This window comes from Aulostomus chinensis, chromosome 10 (assembly GCF_037954235.1).
Source record: "Aulostomus chinensis isolate RoL2024-O1b breed Wild chromosome 10, RoL_Achi_v1.0, whole genome shotgun sequence".
Lineage (NCBI taxonomy): Eukaryota > Metazoa > Chordata > Actinopteri > Syngnathiformes > Aulostomidae > Aulostomus > Aulostomus chinensis.
The window spans coordinates 14,053,785-14,071,120 of record NC_141329.1 but is presented as its reverse complement, the minus strand read 5'-3'; the positions used below and the strand labels follow the sequence as shown (position 1 = coordinate 14,071,120).

General features: G+C 40.3%; 2 protein-coding genes across 11 annotated transcripts in view; one reads left to right on the top strand and one right to left on the bottom strand.

The window, feature by feature from the left end:
• Positions 1–14,398, bottom strand: part of nlrx1 (NLR family member X1) — a 40,883-nt gene extending 26,485 nt beyond the window's left edge. For 8 of the 10 annotated variants that reach the window (XR_015118164.1, XR_015118163.1, XR_015118165.1 and 5 more), the window contains exons 1-5: positions 12,865–13,039; positions 12,494–12,552; positions 3,480–3,589; positions 688–1,078; positions 237–468 (exon numbers count right to left, since the gene is read on the bottom strand). Coding sequence is in view for 7 of the 10 variants with exons in the window: in XM_086216115.1 (XP_086072241.1) it covers positions 237–468; positions 688–1,078; positions 3,480–3,589; positions 12,494–12,510 (750 nt within the window). In the remaining 3 variants the exon portion in view is untranslated. Of the gene's footprint in view, positions 1–236; positions 469–687; positions 1,079–3,479; positions 3,590–12,493; positions 12,553–12,635; positions 12,696–12,864; positions 13,040–13,861 lie in introns of those variants that run through there. The other 2 variants (XM_086216113.1, XM_086216114.1) reach the window with 2 other exon arrangements.
• efhd1 (EF-hand domain family, member D1) overlaps positions 13,825–17,336 on the top strand; it is a 29,218-nt gene continuing 25,706 nt past the window's right edge. The window contains exon 1 of the mRNA XM_086216119.1: positions 13,825–14,346. Within this exon, the coding sequence (XP_086072245.1) occupies positions 14,063–14,346 (284 nt within the window). The 5' untranslated portion in view covers positions 13,825–14,062. The remainder of the gene's footprint in view (positions 14,347–17,336) is intronic.

Below are 17,336 nucleotides of genomic sequence, written 5' to 3'. Positions count from 1 at the left end.
CAATTCAAAGTAGCATTAAGAAATATTTTGTCTTTTCACATTCAGTGAAATAACAGTAACCAACATATTATAGTTGGTGCAGCTAACATGTTAATGACTTCAATAGAGAACTGAATGTCGAACTTGGCTAAAGACTACGTTAATAATGCTTCCATAATAATTTCCTTATTGTTTACTGTCTAAAATCAATTTGAACAGAGATGTATAACATGGAAGTGATGTGGTCTGGGGGTTACCTCAGGCAGCAGGTACTTCCTAAGCAGGTTGACCATGATGACACCTGCAGGTAGCGCCTCATTCGGGTCACTGCAAAGCTCTGTTGATCCAATCCGGAAATCAAGTTTCATCTTTTCCATCCCATTAAAGAGGAAGAGCACATCCTTGGCCTGATTTCCCTCCCCACTCAGCAGAGGGTGTTTCTTCAAGTGCAGGTACTTCCTGCTCACCAGGTCCCTCAAGGAGAGCACCCTGTCAGAAATCAGGTGTGTCACTTGGTGTTACAAACATGGATAAATTCAGATACATGGAAAAATTGATGGCCCTTGGGGGGGGGGGGGGGGGGCAGTTTTGGACTATTTCCATTCACTGCTCTATACATATTAAAACACTAACTACCCAGCTAAGAAAACCAACAGCCCTAATGGTAGGATCATTTGAAGCAAAAACAGATCCTCACAAAGATCTTACTTTGTCAGCTCGCCAAGATCCTCACAAGAGAATGGAATTAGCAGCTTAAAGTGGGTCAGGATGGTCCCAGTACACCAATCCAGCACCAGTTTGCGGAACACCGTACTTTTTCCTGTTCCCACAGCCCCATACAGCAGCACGTTGAGACCTCTGCCCTCAGTAGATGTTTCCGTGGCCTCAAACAGCTGTTCCACAGTCACAGAGGGGCTGGAGGATGTCTTGGTCTGGAGAGGAAAGCTGAGGAGTCCTACGCTTTCTTCAGGCTTCCTTTCCAGGATCAGTGGGTCTACATGCATAGTCTCTGGACTGAAGTACCCTCCAAACTGCTTCTCTTCCTGGGGAAGATGGCTGAACCACAGGAAGAGCTTCCGCTTATGGATCTCTACAGGATCTACAGTATTAGAGAAGAAAGGGGTCCAAACTCTCACCATATCTTAACCCGGAAAACTATATAAAAACCATTCTCTAACTTCTAGGGGTGCAACGAAATAGTCAACTCACGAAACGATACGAAATATGAAACAGGGCTCACGATACAAAATACTCACGATATGAAATTAAGATTAAAGAAAATCAGAAATGCAAAAATCAAATATTCATTTTCTTCCTTAATATGCAGACATACAAGTTATTGCTGCGTCAGTACAGAATAAAATGCTCTTTGCTTTGAAAAACAAAATATTTGTATTGTTCCCTTATTTAGGACTAAAATGCAAATAAAACATAAAATTTCAATTAAAAAAGTGCTTTGTTGTTGTAGACAATGAGGACAACTACATTCTTGAATGACAAGGAAAACAAATATTAAATAATGCTCAGGGCTGCAGTCTAATCTAGATCTATAAATGTCTGACCTCAGTGAGCTGTAATATTTAGCCTTCAAAAGGTGTATATTCTTCTATCATGCTAGCAGTGCCTGCTGCAGTGTACGGTGTTGTGTACCCACATAGTTTTCACACGGTTTTTGCTTTATCCACAATCATCTAACCGTTGCCTTGTCTTTTACACGGGGAGCCAAAATAAGTCCACACAACTGATTTGTTTAATGAAGGAGTGTCCGCTAATTGATCAACCTCACCTTCCTCCATTTAGAAATAATTGTTTCGCTGCTTCTTCTTCTTCTCTGGTGTTACTACAGTTTTCTTCTTCTTGTAATATGTGTATACAGTAGGCAAGAGGGTCAAAAGTCATCAGTGTTAGTGGTGCATGGTGCTGCTTCGCATTGTTATTTTGTGCGTCTTCCAATTCTATTTCATCATTTTTTTATTGCGCAAAATTTCGTGACTCGAAATTTCGTAACACCCCTACTACCTTCCATTTTCTCCTATTTACTTCACACAAACATTTCTATCTGCAAATCCCCTTGCTGCTGATATCTCAAGACCTATAATTCTAAGAATGAGGATGCACCAAATGTGTAAAACAACCTTTGTTGTTGAGAAAACAATATAAATGCAATGACATGTTTATAAGAAAGGCTTTTCTGTAGTTTGAAAAAAAAAATACTTCCCCTTATAGTAATTCAGGGACAGAGACCTGTCAGGACAACATGTTAGGTCTCTCCCAAGTCACTTCCAACAACAAGAAGTGAGCCATTTTGAATATACACGTATTAATACAAGGCTTGATTTAAAAAAAAAAAATCACTATAAAGTTTAAAATAAGGCAAGGGGAAGATTTAAGAAGTAAACGATGGTTTCTAGAGGAAAAATATCACAAGGAAATGTGATGCTTGCACAATCGTGGTAAAATGGTAAAACATTACAACAATACAGCTCTTCAGTGATTATATTTGTTCCACATTTGTAGCAACTCAAAATGTAATAACAGCTCATAATGTAATAACTGCTCATAATGTAATAACTTCAATGTAATAAAAGTTCCTAATTTAAGTTATACACTCATGATTTTATTACAGTATGAGCCAATTATCAAATTATGAAATGTAATTACATTTAAGTTATTACATTATGAGCCGTTATTACGTCATTAGCCATTATGACATTATGAGTTGCTACACATTTTATATTAAACTTGTAGAAGGTGAATTGCATGTGAACAAAGATAACTGTAAAGTGAATGCTGGTGGTACTTTCTTTGCATCATATCGGATAACAGGCGATAAATTGCCTGATTCAAAACAATGTTGGTTCAAGTTCACATTGTGAGGCAGCTGATTTCACAAGCTCCGAACATCCCAAGATCATGTGAGAAGACATCTTGCCAGGTTATAAATCAGTCCTTTGAAGAGATATGGCTATGGTGTGATGACAGGGAAACTGTTGGTTTCTTACGAGCTTCGCGTCAGAAGTGGAGAGCATTTCAGTGCTTTTTAAAGGCCAGTGGTTGCCACCATTCAAATAGTGCAAAAATGCTGTGTCAGGCTCTTAAATGAGTAAGTCCCTCCTCTGGGGAGGTGCTGTCATTTCTGTCTGCTGGTCAGAACTGGCCAAGTATAAGGGAGCCTCAGGGCGACAGAGCAGAGAGCATGTCCCACAGTGAAATAGCAGAACTGTTATTGTTGGAGAACTACGAAACTGAAGCCTGACCGGGATAGTTCAGTCTAGCATGGAGCCTTTAAAACACATTACATTTTGAAGCAGCTCTGTTTCACAGAATGAAAAACAGCTTTATCTTATTTTAACATTAAGCTTGTTTTTTTCCCCTCTAGAACCTGGACATATTGTGACTCTAAAATATAAAACACTGTCCAACAACCTCTGACTGATTTCTGCTTAAACATAAGCAATGTAAACATTGAACCCCCATCATCTTTAAAACAAGTTGAAAACCTGGTCCCGGTGTGGTGGAACAACTCCTGTAGATGAAGGCACCAGCTGGATGAAGACAAACATCTGCCTTCATCTTACATCTCCAAACTCCAACCAGTTGACTCAGTCTTCTGTGAAACACATGATCATACAGGTCTGTTCAGTTCATAGTATTTATACGATACAGATCTGCTGACACAAACAATAAATGTCACAATAATCACACAGTCAACATTGTTTGACTTCCTCATATCATCGCCTTCTAAAAACAACTGCCTCAGTCATTTTTTTGGACAATATTTCTTTTTGCCTAAAACAACTCCTTATGATATTTTGTCTCCAGTTTTAATGTGTTTTCTAAAAAATTTGAGAAAAACTACTTAAGCGGTTATTTTAAGAAGGCAACAACATGGTCCTGGCAGGTTGTGGCAGGACCATAGACATGCCCCAAGGGCAGTGACATTTAACAAGGCATACAAGTTTGCTGCGCATTAACTCACCTAAAACATGTTGGATACTGCTCTTACTTGCGATAGGACATTTTGCTATTTCAATACAAAATGGATTGTTAAGACCCAGTGTAGTGCCACGGACATTGGAGTCAGAACAGTCTCATAAGTAATAAATGCACTCAGAAAGGAATAAAAGGACCAAAATTCACAAATCTATTTTCAATGCACACACAGATATGTGTCATTCCATATATAAGTACAAAAATATTCACATATAAAAAGTGAGATTCGTAAACATATTTCTGATGCACACACAAATAGAAAAAACAATCACAAATATATACATGTAAAAATATTTGCAATCTTCATCAAATACATATTTGTAGCTTGTTACATTCATATAGAAGCTGTTGGACCTGCATTTACAAATTGCTTTTAACTTGTAAACCTCGCTGCATTTTTGTGCGAGACTTTTGAGACTCCCCTGACGTGACTCCTATTCACAAAAGTGTTTTTTTCTAAGAGAACATCGCCTGTAGCCAATCAGATGTGTCATTTCTTTACAGCCAATTATGTAAGTGCCTCCACACATGGGGTGTTTTATGACATCATTAAAACGTGCGCAGACAGCCAGGCATTGATGTACTTAGGCATCTGCAAGAAAAGGATACTCTTCTGTATTTTCAAGACAACCCTGTCACAAGGGACTACATCCTCTTCATACAACTTTTTTTATTTTTAGGTAAATTTCATATTCACAAGAGGAAACAGTTTGACAGCAACAGAACTTTACAGTTTTCTTACAAAAGCTTCATCAGTACATCATCAATGGACTTAGAAACCCAAAAGCTTTAAAAAGGAACTCTATTTTGGAAAAGTTTTTATGTGGTTGATGTGTTTTTTTTTTCATTTTTCCATCTTTTTTTGGATTATTTGTCTTGTTGTGGTCTCTTTGTATTGCTTCACGTTTCTGCATTATTGTACCCCTGGCTAAACAGCTTTGTTCCGTATATATGCATTTTTTAATAAAACTTTTAAAAAATGTGCACAAAAACAAATAAAAAATTGATGATGGAAGATTTTAGTGCACCAGATCTGGTCACTCAAATGTAATTAAAAAAATAAATTTTAGAATCATGTTTTAGAATAATGAATGATTGTTTATCATGAATCGTGACGTTGACTCAGATTGTAAGAGAATTACTTGAAACATGCTAGGCGGCTAGCCATGTTCAGTCGAGACATCTGATTGGCTCCAGGCGACCTCCTCTTAGAAAAAAACACTTTTGTGAATAGGAGTCACGTCTGGGGAGTCTCAAAAGTCTCACACACAAATGCAGCGAGGTTTACAAATTAAAAGCAATTTGTAAATGCAGGTCCAACAGTTTCTATATGAATGTAACAAGCTACAAATATGTATTTGATGAAGATTACAAATGCTCTTACATGTATATATTAGTGAATTTTTATATTTGTGTGTGGAGCAGAAATATGTTTATGAATCTTACTTTTTATATGTGAATATTTTTTACTTATATATGGAATGACACATATCTATCTTCTTGAAAATAGATTTGTGAATCTTTTTTTTGTCCTTTTATTCCTTTCTGTGTGCATTTATTACTTATAAGACTGTTCTGACTCCATACAGACAAGTTCACTTATTAGAATTTAGGATAAAAATATTTAAGACACATAAAACAAATCAATACTAATACATATACATATACATGTGTCAATCCTATTTTTTGTACAGTGCTCATTTATTTATTTAAATGTAGTTTTTGTGATGTTTATACCTGAAAGGCCATGTGGCTGCATGTAAATTTCATTTTTTACCTATATGCAAAACTAGAGTTAAGTGGTGAAAAAACTTTGTATGAATGGAACAGTCTAAGTTGATTTTTATTATGTATCTATCTATATATGTATGATACATATTATATATATGTATATGTATATGTATATATATGTATTAACTCTGAGAATTCCATCCATCTATCCATTGTCTTCCGCTTATTCCTTACTAGTAAGGGTTGAGGGGGCTGGAGCCTATCCCAGCATCTACGGGCGAGAGGCAGGGTTCACCCTGGACAGGTCACCAGTCCATCACAGGGCCAACACATAGAGACAAACAACCATTCACACTCACAGTCATACCTACAGTCAATTTAGAGTATCAATCAGCCTCGTCCCCTCTTGATGTCTTTGGACTGTGGGAGGAAGCTGGAGTACCAGAGAGAACCCACGCAGGAACAGGGAGAACATGGAGACTCCACACAGAAAGATCCCACGCCTAAGCTGGGACTGGAACCTGGAACCCTCTTACTGTGAGGCCACAGTGCTGACCACTGCAACACCGTGCAGCCTTCTCTCTCCCTTCCCTTAACTGATAAATTCAAGAACATTCATGAGCAACTCGGATCAATTCCTCACATCAGCATCTCAGCAGACCTTCACCTGTCCACACACCCTTTTTCCGGATTCCATCTCTCCACTCTCAGAAATCACAGAACTCATCTGGAAATCCAAACCATCCACTTGCCAACTGGATCTACTCCCTACTCAACTGTTAAAGTCTGCTCCCCTCCCTGGTCCCCCTCATTGCTGCCATCATCCACTCTGCTCTCTCACCTCTGTAACTGTCCCTACATCCTTCAAAATGTCTGCCATCACCCCAATTTTGAAAAAACCCATTCAATTCAAAACCCTCCTGCTTACAATCAATGCCATCCACAACCTTACCCCCCCACCCCATCTGTCTGACGGCTTCCAGCTTCCCACTCCCTCCTGTGCCCTAAGATCCTCTTCCTCCATACACCTGTCTGTTCCCTCTAACCGTTTCACTACCATGGGGAGCAGGGCATTCATTACCACCCCAACTCAGAAACATTGACTCACTTGCCCACTTCAAATTACAACTCAAAACTCATCTGTTCAAATCTGTGTAACCAACTTAATGGAAATATCTGTGCCTCTTTCTGTTGTATTGATCCTTCATTGTTGTTTTGATGTTTGTTTGTTTTGATGATTTTAGATGTGTTTTTTTTTCAAATGTGCTCTGTACGGCGACCATTAGTGCCAAGAAAGGCACCTTTAAATAAAATGTATTATTATTATTATTATTATTGGTGGAGTGCTCATTCTCTGCACTGAAGAGACTCAAAACATACAGTTGGAACGGGACTGGTCAAGGACAACGTTCTTCACTGGCAGTATCTCCAATGAGACGGAGAGAGTTTTAAAACTAAAGGAAGATAAGGACTTTTTTTTGCAAACAAGTCATCAATGCTTTTGTTCAGAAGGAGTGGCCCATGGACTACATTTATAAGTTAAGGAAAGACATAATAATGTTTTTTAAATAACAGTTTGTATTTGTAAAGAATGCTGATATGAAACTTAAAGCATAACCTGCCAACTGTTGCCAATCAAATGAGCTACACTGAGGGTTCATGTTTGTAAATCTGACTAATGACATCAGCACCTCACCAGCCATGAACCTCACCGCATGTCATTGATATGAGGAAATATATATAAAGTTTTAGATGAGGAGGAGATGAGATTTTATATATATATATATATATATATATATATATATATATATATATACTTCTCATCTCAAACATTGTTTGAAATGTTGTTTGATTAAACAGCATAAACAATACACATTGTGTTTTACTTTTTCTTGTGAATTACACATTAGTCCAAGTTTTGTTCCTGCTTTACATGAATAACAAGAACAGAAATTAAACTAACACCATAAAACATGTTTTTCCCTCGTCAAGCGAAAAACATATTGCAAAACCTGAAAGTTCAACACAGCCTTTCAACACTGGGCAATAATTAAAATGGCGATACATATTCTCATATAGAATTATTGTTATTTTCTCTGACGTTGTAGCTGAATCAGGGATGGTAGGAGTCGGGAAAATGTGTGTTCTTCTATAATGTGTCAAGCTTATATCTCAAACAGAAAATGTAGAGTCACAGGTAAAACTTGCTGTCATTTTAAAATCAATACTTGTTTAAGGCTAACTGTGCCAAAATACAATTTTAAATGAAGATTTGTGATGTTACGGAAGTATCCTGCCAACACATCATATTCTACAGACTTAAGAAATCATCTTTGTATGATACAGTTCAGATCATTCGTTTGTTTAACTGATGAGATTTATAAATCAAAATGGAAACTATTAGTTGGTGGATGGTGGGGAAAATGGCTTATGGGGATCTTTGTCCACTCTTCCTTGCAGAAGGAGAGATTCCATCCCACGTTGGAAGGAGCTGCTCTCATTTCTAGAAATATGGCCCAGTTTATTATAGAACCAAAACCCTGACAACCCAGATTTCAGACCAGGAGACAGAGCTGCCGTCTTACACGCTTCTCTGCGTGTCCATTAGGGCAGTTACCCACCCACAACCCCATAGAGACTGTGTCTGTCCCCCGACCACGTCAGTTTATTCACTTCAATTAAACTTGTAGAGGAGTCAATCAGAAAAACCTGATCAAAATTAACACAACCACTAAATTATCTCAAAAGGATAGCAAAATTAGATGTGGACTATTAAATATCAGATCTCTGATGCCAAAAACTGAATTAATGAATGAATTGATATCTGACAATTGTATTGTCCTGCTCTGTGTCACTGAAACCTGGCTGCATGATGATGAGTATGTTAGTCTAAATGAATCTGTTTAGTAATAAATCCCAAACCCCAAATAAATTTCAATTCATTTGAAAGCCTGATTCTTAGTTTGTCTCATCCAGCTTGGAAAGCTCTATAGCCACTCTCATTTATTATTGTGTACCGCCCTCCTGCTCCTTACTCTGAATTCTTACCTGAAGTCTCTGAGTTAGGCTGCACAGTGGTGCAGAGGTTAGCATTGTTGCCTCACAGCAAGAAGGTTCCGGGTTCAAGTCCTGGCTAGGACACAGGATCTTTCTGTGTGGAGTTTGCATGTTCTCCCTGTGCCTGTGTGGGTTCTCTCTGGTACTCCGGCTTCCTCCCACAGTCCAAAGACATGCAATTTGGGGACGAGGCTGATTGATACTCTAAATTGACCGTAGGTGTGACTGTAAGTGTGAATGGTTGTCTGTCTCTATGTGTTGGCCCTGCGATGGACTGGCAACCTGTCCAGGGTGAACCCCACCTCTCGCCAGTAGATGCTGGGATAGGCTCCAGCCCCCCCGCGACCCTTACTAGGAATAAGTGGAAGACAATGGATAGATGGATGGAATTCTCAGAGTTTATATCCAGTTGAGTTCTCAAATCAGATTAAGTCATTATTGTAGGTGACTTCAATGTTCATGTGGATGTTGATAACGACAGTCTGTGTGCTGCATTTCTCTCTCTTCTAGACTCAGTTGGTTTCCATCAGTCTGTTCATGAACCGACTCACCACCACAACCACACCCTCCACCTCGTCCTAACATATGGAATTGAAGCTGAACATCTAGTTGTATTTCCACAGAACGCGCTTTTATCAGACCATCAATTAATCACTTTTGAATTTATTCTAATCAACTACACTCCACTCAGGAAAACAGTGGTTTCCAGATGTTTGTCTGATCAGGCTGCAGCTAGATTTAAGGAAGCGATTCCATTGGTGCTAAATTCAGTGTCATGTCCCACTGTAACAGAGGATGCTGATGTCAACCTTAGTCCCTCCCAAACTGACCATTATATTGATAGTGCAACAGGCACCTTAAGAACAACTTTGGACTCAGTTGCCCCACTAAAAAAGAAATCTATAAATCCAAGGAAACAAGCACCTTGGTACGATTCAGAAACCAGACAGCTTAAACAAAAAACCCAGAAGTTAGAGAGAATATGGCGCTCCTCCAAACTGGAGGAGTCACACATCATCTGGCAAGACAGCCTTAAAAGTTATAAGAAAGCCCTTCATATAGCTAGAGCAGCCTACTACTCAGCACTAATAGAGGAACACAAGAACAACCCCAGGTTCCTCTTCAGTACTGTAACCAGACTGACAGAGAGCCGCAGCTCTACTGAACCTAGCATTCCTGTTTCCCTGGGCAGCAAAGATTACATGGACTTCTTTAATGACAAAATTGTCCTTATTAGAGAGAAAATTCATCTCCTCCTGCCTTTGCCAACAACATGGCACCTATAACCTCAGAAGCCTTAGAGGCTGCTGTAGAACCAGACATAATTTTTGATAGATTTCCTCCCATGAGCCTTCATGAGCTCAGTTCAATCATTTCCTCCTCTAAACTGTCCACCTGTCTTCTAGACCCCATCCCAAATAAGATGCTCAAAGACTCCCTACCCCTCGTTAGCACCTCTCTCGGACACGATCAGTGTGTTGCTGTTATCTGGTTACGTCCCACAGTCCTTTAAAGTGGCAGTAATTAGATCCCTTCTCAAAAAAGCAACCCTGGATCCAGAAGTTTTGTCCAACTACAGACCAACATGAAATCTTCCATTTCTCTCCAAAATTCTGGAGAAAGCAGTTGCTAAACAGCTCTGTGACTTTCTCCACAGAAACAGCCTATTAGAGGATTTCCAGTCAGGTTACAGGGTTCATCATAGCACAGAAACAGCACTAGTCAAAGTTACCAATGACCTCCTACTAGCATCAGATGAGGGACTCATCTCTGTGCTGGTCTTGTTAGATGTTAGTGCAGCTTTTGATACCATTGATCACCATATCCTTCTACAGAGACTGGAACATGTCATTGGCATTAAAGGAACTGCACTAAACTGGTTCAGGTCATATTTACTAGGTTGATCTCAGTTCGTACGAACTAATGATAAACTCTCTGAAACCACTGCAGTCACTTATGGTGTTCCACAAGGCTCTGTGCTTGGACCAGTCCTCTTCACCCTTTATCTGCTTCCTCTCGGTCACATTATTAGGAATCACTCAATTAATTTTCACTGTTATGTAGACGACACACAGCTGTACTTATCAATGCATCCATATGAAAGAAATCAGCTGACTAAACTGGAGGCCTGTCTAAAGGAGATAAAAACTTGGATGACCCTGTTGATGATCTAACATTTAACTCCCACATTAAGCAAATTTCTAGGACTGCTTTCTTTTATTTACGTAACATTGCTAAGATCAGACACATCCTGTCTCAAAAGGATGCAGAAAAACTAGTCCATGCCTTTGTCACTTCCAGGCTGGATTACTGCAATTCCCTCCTATCAGGCTGCACCAATAGGTCCCTAAAGACTCTCCAGCTGGTTCAAAATGCTGCTGCCCGCGTGTTGACCAGAACTAGTAGAAGAGACCATGTCTCTCCTGTACTGGCTTCTCTGCATTGGCTCCCTGTCAAATTCAGAATAGAATTCAAAATTCTCCTTCTAACATACAAAGTCCTCAACAGTCAGGCACCTTCATATTTGACAGAGCTCCTAGTCCCCTATAATCCTGCTAGAACCCTTCGCTCCCAGGATGCAGGGTTACTGGTGGTTCCTAGAGTTTCTAAAAGTAGAATGGGAGCCAGAGCCTTCAGCTATCAGGCTCCCCTCCTGTGGAACCGTCTCCCAGTTTCAGTCCATGATGCAGACACCCTCTCGACCTTTAAGAGCAGACTTAAGACCTTCCTTTTTGATCAGGCTTATAGTTGGGCTGCTTAGGCTGGCCCTTAGATATGCTGCTATAGGCTTAGGCTGCTGGGGGATCTCCCATGGTGCACTGGGCTTCTCTCTACTCCTCTGTCCTCCTATATTTGTCATACATAAATCATACTCATACGTCTTACTAACTCGTCTTCTTCTCCGGAGCCTTCAGGCTCCCCTCATCCCAGATCCTGGGCTCTGCTGGAGGAGGCTGCAGACCTGAAGAGGCTCAAGCTGCCACCCGTAGCTCCACCTGCTCACGTCCCCGTCTGTCCATCAGTCTCTTCCTTTGCTCTCTCTCTTTATCTCTGTCCCACTCTTTCCTTCTGCATATCTGTCTTCCTCCATTATCTGTCTTTGTCTCTGCCCCGCTCTCCTGCTCTCTTTCCCCCAAACTGGTCAAAGCAGAAGGCCGTCCCCATTGAGCCTGGATCTGCTCAACGTTCCTGCCTGTTAAAAGGAAGGTTTTCATCACCGCTGTTGCAGGATGTGCTTGCTGATGGAGAATTGTTGGGTGTAAATTCATTGAAGGAGTGTGGTACTAGACCTGCTCTACTTGTAAAGTGTCATGAGATAACTGTTGTTGTGATTTGGTGCTATACAAATAAAATTGACTTGACTTGGATTATAAAAAAGTGAACTGTGAAAGTGAGAGTTCCATTAGTATTGCACACATTTTCTTTTGATACATTTTTCAACAGCTATTGGAAAAAGGAGTTTGAATTATTTTGCTATTTCTGTCCGTCTGAAAAGTGAAGCTTTTCTTTAAGAAAAGGGGATGTGATAGATTGTTGTCCGTGTTCTATTGAGAGTACTGCACTGATGTGTTCTGTGTTCGATTGCTCATGCCTGGCGGTTAACTTGTTAGAATAAAGTCGAGGCTGCTGTTCAACCTTACTTCAAGTGTGCTGTCAAGTTATTACATAATGAACGCGTATTTAAAAATACAACATGACTCAAGCAGCTCCAGTAACCGTTGACATCACAAACCTCTGCAAGGAGCTCATTCTCTGGTCCAACAGCTTCCCGTGTCAAGAAAAGTGATTGACCTGTGGGGAAAGCAAATTTCAGTCCACAACAACATCAGTAACCCTCCATTGAACGTCCCTTTCTCGTAATTTCCTGTCCAAACCCTGTTTGTGTCCGTCAAAGTGCGTCTTCCCCGCTGCAGGTCGATGGGTGATCAATGTCAAGCCCTCAGTCGGTCTAACGACGTAACTAACATGACTAATTCAAGTCACTACTCATGTACATGCTATGCTATGCTCCCTTGAACGTTATAGTTTCAACAAGAAAACAGATACATTTCATGCAAACCAACATGAAATGCTATGTCATGGAAATTAAAATCCGTTACGTACGTAAAATTAGTGACTGATTTCGTAAAATTAAATCAGTGTCTCCGTCCCACCGTTCCAGACACGAAGGATAAAACTATTTATTTTCATCCATTTTATCAATCACTCGTCGTATTTTTACTGTCAGAGTAGACTGAACTGCAGTCAACTAGGCATACATTATAAATGGTTTCATGCAGTGTTCCGCCGGAGAGAGGCGAAAATGTAATGTGTGTCTCTTTCACAATAAAATAGTCCTTTGCGCATCACTTCAAATGCTCAAAAGATAACGTAGACGTAAGACTAAATCGAGTTCTTATTTTGAAGGCTGCAAGCATAAAACGGACTTTTAAGACATCCGTTACTTTCAAATTAAAAGCGTTAACTCAAAATGAGTGAACACTATCAAACATTAAAATGCAAATTAAACCAAATTATACCCTCACAATAGGGCCGCATGTAATTTACTCTGTCTAACATGTATCTTTGTGTCTTTGTATATATTTCACGATATGTCTCAAGAAACACAGGAATCCCCAGATGGATTCTCCTCTTTTCATCAACAGTACTGAAGAAACTGATTCTTAAACCAAGAAAATCCATGCACCTTCCTCCTTTACTAGACTGGAAAAAGAAATGTCTCATTATCTAAACACTGGAGTTGGGATACAAATAAGTTACACTTCTATTCGTACAGAGTGATGAATAACAAGCATGGAGTAAATACAGACATGTGTCCAGGTCCAGGCGAATAATGTCCAGGAGATTACCCCGAAATATGTGAGAACGAAACTAAATTAAAAATACCTAAAAGCTTTAAGGGCCCTGGGCTCAGAGAGGCAGAATGTTGTTCAAATATTTCCTTGGCTCGTTTTTGCCGAGCAACTTAATGAAGAGCTTTACTGCCATCTTCTGGATGGATGAAACCGTCAGTGTGCTTCTCGTTTCTTATGATGATGTCGCGTCATGGTTGTTGGGTTAATAGTATATATACCGTGCACGTGGATGTTTGAGCACAAACCTTTCCTCAACTTCTTTCCAATTGCTCGGTTGCTTGACTGTAAACCTGGAATTTCCCCTTTATTCTGAAAATACATTTAAGTGGAAGCACTGTCCTCCCTCCTGGGCAGGATACATGTGGCTTGACAGTGGTACTTGAATCGCAGACAGACACCATTCGATCTGACGGGCATCTTCGGAGAGCAGTCCTACCATTATTAGCATGGCATCTGAAGAGCTTGCTCGGAAGCTGCAGTCGCGGCTGGCCATTTCGCAGGAGGCTGAGCCGAGGCCAGAACCACAGCAGAGCCCTGTTAGACCCAAACCTCAGGAGCCAGAAGCAGCTTGTGGCGACTCGTCTTTTGAGCTGTCCGCCAAACTGAACCGCAGGCTGGACATCAACGAGGGCACCGCTACCCCTCGGGCGACCCGTGTCTTTAACCCCTACACGGAGTTCAAGGAGTTCTCCCGCAAGCAGATCAAGGACATGGAGAGCATGTTCAAACGGTAAGACCGAGGTTGGCGGAATCGCTAGCGCCGTCGTGTTTACCTCAGTCGTAAGGCTGCGAGATCTTGATGGGATTAAGATGGAGCTGCTGACGCGAAGCCTCAGGTGAAAGTACTGGCTCATTAAACGTGACTCACCCCCGCTTCAGCAGGCCTCTCATCCTCAGCCTCCTCGCCTGGCTTCCCTGTGTCGTGATCAGGAATGTCACACTTTGACATGCTAATATCCCAAATTGTTTTTTGGACAGAGATGACATAATAATTGACATATTTGAGAAAACTCCATTGATCAAAAAATAAAACAAATACATTTAATGAGGCCTCTTCATGGTTTTCCTCTCCAACAATAAGTAGGGCATTTAGTAATAAGGGAAGAGTATTCAGCCATGAGCTAACATCTTGATGTATCCATTGTGTTGAGACCTGCAGAGACAATGGACTCCAACTGTGTATACAAATGCCTGTCCTCATGAATGAGAGCAATTGGGAATGAGACAAACCCACCACAGTACGGTTCTGCATTGTTCTGTGCAGCTGAAATGGGTTTCCATGTGAAGGTGGCTGAAGTCCCCTCTATGGATGAATTTAGATGTCACTCATCTGAGAGGGATTTACAGTAAAACTGCTGCCCTTTTGCTTTGAAAGCATCACTTAAAGTGTTGAGGGTATATTGTGAGGGTGCCTCCCAAGGGAGTTGTTTCAGGCATGTCCAGCTGGGAGGAGGCCATGGGGCAGATGAAGCACAAGGTGGAAGGATTTAATTTCCACAGTGGCCTAGGAGTGGCTGAATGATGTGGGGAAGGACCGTGTGGGGCTCCCTACTTGAACGGCTACCTTCATGACCTGAATTGGACAGATTTATAGTGAATAATGTAATTGTGTTTTGTCTTGTAATCTAGTCTTTTGTAGATTTTCTGTAAAAAATTACTTAGTTGCACTTAACAGTAATTCAGGGAATTGGGGAAAATAAAATAAAGTATCTAATATAGCATCTTTTTGTACCACTCTGGATCATAATGATATACTGGACATTTTGGGACAACATCAATATTGGGGAGTTAAACAAACGATATGGGCGTGCAAGATATAGGCTGATTGAGATTGAATACTGAATTGAATCACAATCAAGGAAGATATTGACATTTTTTAAGGATCAGGTGACTTGATTTACGAGTCGAATGATGATGATGATGATGATGATGATGAATGATTGTGTCAGTCCATATTACGCTCCTTAGCTTTCGCTGGATGATAAAACTACTGTAAAGGAGACACATCACATTTTATTAAGAAGCTCTGTGTGGTTTAGGTCAGCCTCAATATCTGACTTTTAAACCTAATACCAGTAACAGCTTTAACTATAATGTTTAAGAAAACAAGCCCTTTTATTGGCACGTGTGTACTGGAATAAGATTTGAACTGAAAAAAGGCATTTTGTCTCAGGAGTGAAAAATTGTGTATGTAAACCTATCTGCTGCTATATTTTAAATAGGTCGGACCAAGGATGAATCAACTCAGAAATAAGTTGTTGAAACATCGTTGAGCATTTGCTCCCTTTTCTATGTGGGATTTTGAAATGCAGCAGTGTTGTAGTTGATTCATAGCAAACGGTTCGTATTGTGCTTCTTGTGATTACATTTCCACTTTAAAAATCAGAAAAGTGGTTCATGTGTCCTATGCTTCTCATCGTACTGTGACCTTGTTGTAGAATGGAGAACCTGTGATGCTCAGCAGGCAACACACAAATGGGAAAATTGAGTTGAGATGCTGCCCACCACCATTGTTTGATTTATCATTTTATATCATGTTTTAGAATTGAGTCTTAAAGAGACTCAGGTGTATTTTAGAGAACAGTAGTGTCTTTTTTTCAGTTGAAGACACCTTGGTCATCACGGCTTCTTTAAAAAGATTGTTGTTGCATTATAAAAAAAAACTCTTTTTTTTTTTAAATTGTTTTCTGATATCATTTTGAATGAATTAATGATCAAATCAATAACTGATGAAATTTTCCTGAATATCAATAAAGGAAATTTCTTAACATATTTTCTACATATTTTGTGAATTACATATTTCTTTCAAACATTAGTTTGGTGTATAAGTTCGGTGGTGCAGTGGTCAGCACTGACATCTCACAGCAAGAAGGATTCGGGCTCGAGCCTTGGCTCCATCACAGGATCTTTCTGTGTGGAGTCTCCCTCTGTCTGTGTGGGTTCTCTCTGGTACTCCAGCTTCCTCCCACAGTCCAAAGACATCAAGAGGGGACGAGGCTGATTGATTCTCTAAATTGACCGTAGGTGTGACTGTGAGTGTGAATGGTTGTTTGTCTCTATGTGTTGGTCCTGTGATGGACTGGTGACCCGTCCAGGGTGAACCCCGCCTCTCGCCTGAAGGTAGCTGGGAGAGGCTCCAGCCCCCCCCCCTCCCCCGCGACCCTTAACAGGATAAGCGGTAAAAATGGATGGATGGATGCATCATTCATCAGGAAACTCTGTGTAAGTCTGTATTGCAGCTTAATCATGTTGTGAATCCAGTCATAAAACCTGTTAACTTTATACGAGCAAGGGAGCTTCAGCATCGTCAATTTATGTTTCTGGAAAAACCAGGGAAAGATCACCAGAACTTATTTTACCACTCTCATGTCCACTGGTTAAGTTTGTGCAAAGGGTGTCAGTGAGTGTGGGAGCTCAAAGAGGAGATTGGCTCATTTTTGGAGTTAATGGGGAAATCTGACCAATTTCCTCAGTTAAGCGACAAGAACTGGCTTTTGACTTTGCGTTTACTGTGGACATTTTTGCAAATTAATAACCTGAACGTGAGGATCAGTTTGTGGATGACATTTACACAAATCTTAGAGCCTTCAAATTCAAGACGACTTTATTCTCCAGACAAATTTCAAACAAATCTTTCGCTCTTTTCCCCACGCTAGCCGTGCAGAAAGCGGCGATCCTAAACGCGAAGAAATAAAGCAAATCACTGGATGACCTTCACAG